The following is a 5,306-nucleotide window of genomic DNA, read 5'->3' as shown; positions in this document are numbered from 1 at the left end:
TGCGTTGTTTCTGACGGGAAGAGGGGAGCGAGGGGGGGGGGGGGGGCGGGGAAGGCGAGAGTGTGGGCAATGGGACTAAGCAAGACAACGGGAGCGGGGATGGGAGAGGGGGAGAGGGGGAGAAAGCAAACAGGGATCCACGCACGAGTCAGACCGTCCAGCGCATTGCGCAGGGGGATGTCCACATTGTCAACGATGCCCATGGCGTTGGCCAGAATATCAATGGCCAGGTAGCCCTGAATGCCGAAGAGGTTGGCCGGGTACTGGCTGTGGGCCTCGCGAACACAGGAGAAGAGATGCGGCGCATCACGCGCCAGCGAAGTGCGCAGAGCACGCAGCAGCAGCTGGCGGAAGGCCAGGATGGTGCCGATCTGCATCACCCGGGCAGCGATATCGTCCAGGTTCTTGAAGGACCGGGTGGCCTCGGCCAGGGACACGACGTTGGTCCAGTTGGCGATCTGCTCCAGCGGGTCGCGGTTGCGCGAGATGTACTCCTTGATGCTGAGGCTCAGCTGGGTCACCACCCGCAGGAGACGCTGGTCAATGTGGCTGACACCGCCAGCGCCGATGATGGTGCACAGGGAGACGAGCTCTGCGATCGGCGGAGAGAGGCGGCGGGTGGGCACATCCGGGGGGGGGGGGGGGGGCAAATCGAGTCAGCCACCCAAGCGAAGGGGGAGCCATATGCATGAACAAGCACCGAGAGGCAAGAAGAAGGGGGAAAGGAGTATCCGGAAAAATAAAAAAGAGCAAGGGATATGAGAGGGCCCGGGAGCCATTGGGAGGGGGGGGGGGGGCCTCACACGCACCGTTGAAGTCGAAGTAGCGCTCCAGGCGAATGCCGGCCCCGGGCTTCGAGAGGAACATCCGCCGCGAGGGGGAGTAAATGGCACCGGAGGGGAGCAGGCGATTAAGCACCACATCCACATACCAAGTGGAATAGGTAAACAGGAGCGGATGCTTGGCAGACGTGTCGTTGCCCACCAGGACGGAGGGGAACTTCTGCGAGGCGGACTTGCCACTGACGAAGGGGTTGCGGAAATCCCCGCCGGGGATGGCATCCGCCAGGCGCCGAGACACCTCGGGATCGGTTTGAGCCAGGAGCTCGGCCTCCAGCAGCTTGCCCACCGGCACACCGGAATACAGCTCCAGGCTCTGGAACACGTCGATGATGGCCCCAAGAAGGGTCATCAACAGCGAGGGCCGGTTGATCAGGGGGATGAGCGACTCATCGGTCACCTGGGGGATGGCCACCAGGTTGTGCACATTGTTGCGGAAGGTCTGGCCGAAGAGGTCCACCAGGAACTGCCGCGGGGAGATGGTCACATCATGGACGGTGATGTCATCGAAGTCCCGGTACGCCGAGCACAGATGGTGCAGCACATACTGCCGGGAGTGGAGGCTGCACGCGATTCGAGCGGCACACAGGGGAGAGGGGGAGCCGGAGCGGGAGGAGGGGGAGGGGGGGGGGGGGTCGGCGACAAGAAAATGTGAGTCCATGTTCATGGGGATGGAGAGAAAGCCCCAAAGGGGCGGCGTATGCAGACATCTGGTCATGCGTATAAAATAGATGTATATATATATGCGCACGGCTTCAGGTCGCCCTCCAGGCGGAAGTTAGACTCGGCACCCGGGAGGGGCTCCTCCGGGGCCTTGCTGCTGTCGCGGTTCTTCTCGGTGTTGGCAATGAGCACACGCGCCGCACGATCGGGCATGGTCTACGTGTGGGGGGAGAAAGGGGGGAAGAGGCGGACATGGGACGCGGGGTACATGTGCGTGTGTGCGTGTGTGCGTGTGTGTGTCAGGCGAGAGAGGGAGGAAAATAGGCAGAATATATGCAGAGTGGGAGAGGGGGGGGGGGGGGGGGGGGGGGGGCGCGTGGAGGGAGAGACAGAAAGAAAGAAGGAAAGCGCACCAGCATCGCCATGCGGACATGGCCGTTCAGCACACTCTCCAGGGCATTCTGGATACGGGAGGACACATCGTGGTAGGCGCGCTCCAGGAGCTCGGCCGTGCGAGCACCAATCCAGGCCGTGTCAGCCAGGGACCCCGGGCCCGGGACCACGGTCCGCGGGAAGGTCCGAATGATGTCCACATACACGCGCACATGGCGGGACTGGGCCACCGAACGGGTGCAAATCTCCAGCGAGGCCCAGAGGGAACGCTGCTGGTGCAGGAGCTCGTGCAGGCCGCACACCGAGCCCAGGTAGTTGTCCAGCCCAGCCGGCGAGGCATACCGCATGCGGGCATTGACGTCGGCCAGCAGACGAACCAGCTCCTCCAGCGAGGAGACGATGGCCGACTGCCCCGGGGTCGAGAGGAACACCTGGATGCGCAGCCAATCCATCTGCATGGAGGCAATGGCCGCCTCCAGGGCATCCCCCTGAAGCCCGGCCAGGCTGGCCAGCGTGGTCTTGAAGTTGCCCAGCTGCGTGGTCACCACCGACGGCAGGGGAACCGTCAGCCCGGCAACCACCTCCTTGAGCCGGTGCGCAAAGTACCCGGCCAGATACTCCCGGTAGTAGGAGCACACGATGTCCGTGTGGTCCAGGATAAAGCGCCGGAGGCCTTCGGTGTAACTCATGATCTCGGTGATGTTGGTGTCGGTCATGTCCTCGGTCTTGCTGCCCTTCTTGATGTTGTGCGCCAGGAAGTCCAAGTGGCGCATGTACCAGAGGATCTCATTCCGGGCCAGGCCCAGCAGCGACACCACCTGGGAGAACTTCGGCCCAAGGAGACCCGGCTTGTCGGCCAGCAGACCGGAAGTCTGGATGAGGGCCGTGCGCAGGAACTCGCGCCGGTCCCGGCGGAAGCTGGTGGCCGTGTTGACGAAGCTGCTGGACAGCTGGGTTGCCGAGCTGATGGCGTCGCTCAGGCCGGACTTGGCCGGGTTGCTGGAAGACATCTTCCGGACGATGGGCTCATATTCGGAGGCAAGTTGGATGTTCTGGGCGGAAGGGGGAGAAAGGGAGAACGGGCAAATCGGGAATGTCAGGATGTGATACGGCGCGAGGGGGCGGGGGGGCGCGGAAGAGGGAACACACCTCGCAGCGGAAGAGCTCGAAGGTGATGTTGTGCTCGAGGATCGAACGGAGCAGCTCGCCGAGGGCCGGATCGGCGACCAGCTCCGACGGAGTGAGCAGCATGGCAAAGGCAACGTTGTCCGCCACAAAGCGGTAGTTGCGGAGGGTCCGCAGGCGCTGCACAAGCCAAGGGGGCACCCAATGGAAGGGAAGGGAAGGGAAGGGAAGGGAAAGACGTGAGTATGCGCGCGGGCGTGCAAGTGCAGTTGCGGGCAATGCCGGCGGAAGGAAAGCCATCAGAAGGTGCACGGAGGAGGAGGCCGTACCGCGTCCTCGGCAGACGGGCGCTTGATGTGCGCCGGGTGGTGGATCATGTTGAAGACACCCTCCGAACGAAGGAAGGCCGACGGGGACAGCCAGTCGAAGATGCCCTCGGAGTACTGCTTGATGGCCAGGGCCAGGGTGCCACTCAGGACCTGCGCATCGGCCTGGACACGGGCAACGGGCGTGTCACAGCCGACCATCTCGGCCACGCGGTTGAACTGCGGCTCGGCAGACCGGTGGGTGATCTGGAAGGCCCGGGCATAGATCAAGGTAATCAGCCGACGGTCCGGGATCTGCGCCAGCAGGAGGTGCAGCCGAACATAGTCGGCCATGAGGCTGACGAGGGCGGTGACCACATCCGGACCATTGAGGGCCTGTGTGTGTGTGTGTGTGTGTGTGTGTGTGTGCATAGAATGCGCGGAGCAGGAGGTGCGACGGCAGCGAGAAGAGGAGGCAAAGGGAAACAAAGGCCATCGACAAGTGCAGGTGTCAATAAGTAGCAGAAGATAGAGAGCGAGAGAGCGAGAGAGCGAGAGAGCGAGAGGGCGAGGGAGTGAGAAGGCACAGGCAAACGCGGCAAAATAGAACCGGGGCGCTGGATGGCGCATGCGTACCGAGTAGGAGAGCTTGGAAAACTCGCCCAGCAGGTTGGACATGGTGTCACGGAAGACCACGAGCCGGGTGAAGGCGTTGTAGGTGGGGCCCGTGGCGTCGAGGATGTCCTTGCACACCTTCTGGAAGCGGTCAGCGCCCTGGGTCGAGGTGAGGCCACCATCGGAGGGGAAGCGCCGGAGCATGGCCCGGAAGAGCGGCTGCAGAGCGGGGTCACTGAGGACCGCCGGGCGCTGGGGCGACTCGGGGTTCAGCTGGATGCGGGCCCGGTGGAAGGCCGCCAGCAGGGAACGCGCATAGCGGCCAAGGACGAGCAGCTGCTCGCCGGACTTGAGGGTGGGGTCCATGACTGGCGAAGGAGGTGGACGTGCGCAACGAGAGGAGACCGGGTCGCCAATGGGGAGGGGGGGAGGGGGGGAGGGGAAACGAAAAGGCGGAGGAGGGAGGGGGAAAGAGGGAGGGGGGAGGAAGGGAAAGTGCCTCTCTGGCTGGTGGCGGTGCCATAACCCTGCAAGCCCCCGGGCCCGGGCTCGGGAACCGGAAAAATGTTCCCGGAAATGTGCCGAGAGTGGGGGAGGTTTCCTCGCCCCAGTCCGCCTCTCTTCTGGACCCGAGCCAAAGTACACAGACATTTGCAGGGACTCCGCGGTGTCCGGCACTGTTGTTTGTTGTGGCCAGCCCGGAGACGGGGGCAGGGGGAACGGGGGGGGGGGGCGGGAGGGGAGCACTTTTGCCCGGACCCCCGGCCCGCCCCCCCCCCCCCCCCCCAGCCACGCAGGGGATGAGCCACCTTCCACCGACGAGGGGGGGAGCCCCGAAAAAGTGGGTCGGGTCGGAGCCAAAGGCAGGGGCACAGCTCCGCCCTCCCCCCCCACCCTCGGCACACTGGCGCACTGACAACGCCCCTGAGGAGAACGAAGCCCAACCAGGCGGGGCCCTGCAGCTGGCTCGGACGCGACGAAGCCGGGACCGGTAAAATGCCATATTTTTATTCGTACCCCGCCGGGGGCACACCCGCGTCGGTCTTCTTTATGTGTGAGTGTGTGTGTGTCTGTCCTACGGGTGCTTGAAGGAAAGGGGCTGATCGGGACGATGGATTTCTAATTACCCCTGTTCAGCCCTTCTCGTTGGCGCGCCCCGGCGGCCGGGGCTCCGGAGACGGTCGCATTCCGTCCCTTCGCCCCCGGCCAGAAGCATGCTTCCGACCATCCGCCGAAAGAGACCCGTGTGCCCCTGTGTCCCTTTTTTTTTTCGCCCCCGCCCTCCCCCTCCTTCCACGGGCCTGCCCCTTTTTCACCTCGGGGCACCCTTCTCCCTCGAGCTGAGAGTGGGGGACAGCACCCAGGG

At 64.3% G+C, this 5,306-nt stretch overlaps 1 protein-coding gene across 1 annotated transcript in view; it reads right to left on the bottom strand.

Annotated features, from left to right (window-relative positions):
* Positions 1 to 4,379, bottom strand: part of H696_00472 (hypothetical protein) — a 5,327-nt gene extending 948 nt beyond the window's left edge. The window contains exons 1-7 of the mRNA XM_009494328.1: positions 3,962 to 4,379; positions 3,350 to 3,721; positions 3,045 to 3,200; positions 1,916 to 2,947; positions 1,591 to 1,718; positions 810 to 1,402; positions 146 to 592 (exon numbers count right to left, since the gene is read on the bottom strand). Of these exons, the coding sequence (XP_009492603.1) occupies positions 146 to 592; positions 810 to 1,402; positions 1,591 to 1,718; positions 1,916 to 2,947; positions 3,045 to 3,200; positions 3,350 to 3,721; positions 3,962 to 4,306 (3,073 nt within the window). The 5' untranslated portion in view covers positions 4,307 to 4,379. The remainder of the gene's footprint in view (positions 1 to 145; positions 593 to 809; positions 1,403 to 1,590; positions 1,719 to 1,915; positions 2,948 to 3,044; positions 3,201 to 3,349; positions 3,722 to 3,961) is intronic.
* Positions 4,380 to 5,306: the final 927 nt, after the last annotated feature.

The sequence above is a fragment of the Fonticula alba genome (genome assembly GCF_000388065.1).
Source record: "Fonticula alba strain ATCC 38817 unplaced genomic scaffold supercont2.1, whole genome shotgun sequence".
Lineage (NCBI taxonomy): Eukaryota > Rotosphaerida > Fonticulaceae > Fonticula > Fonticula alba.
This window is presented reverse-complemented; position numbering and strand designations above follow the sequence as displayed.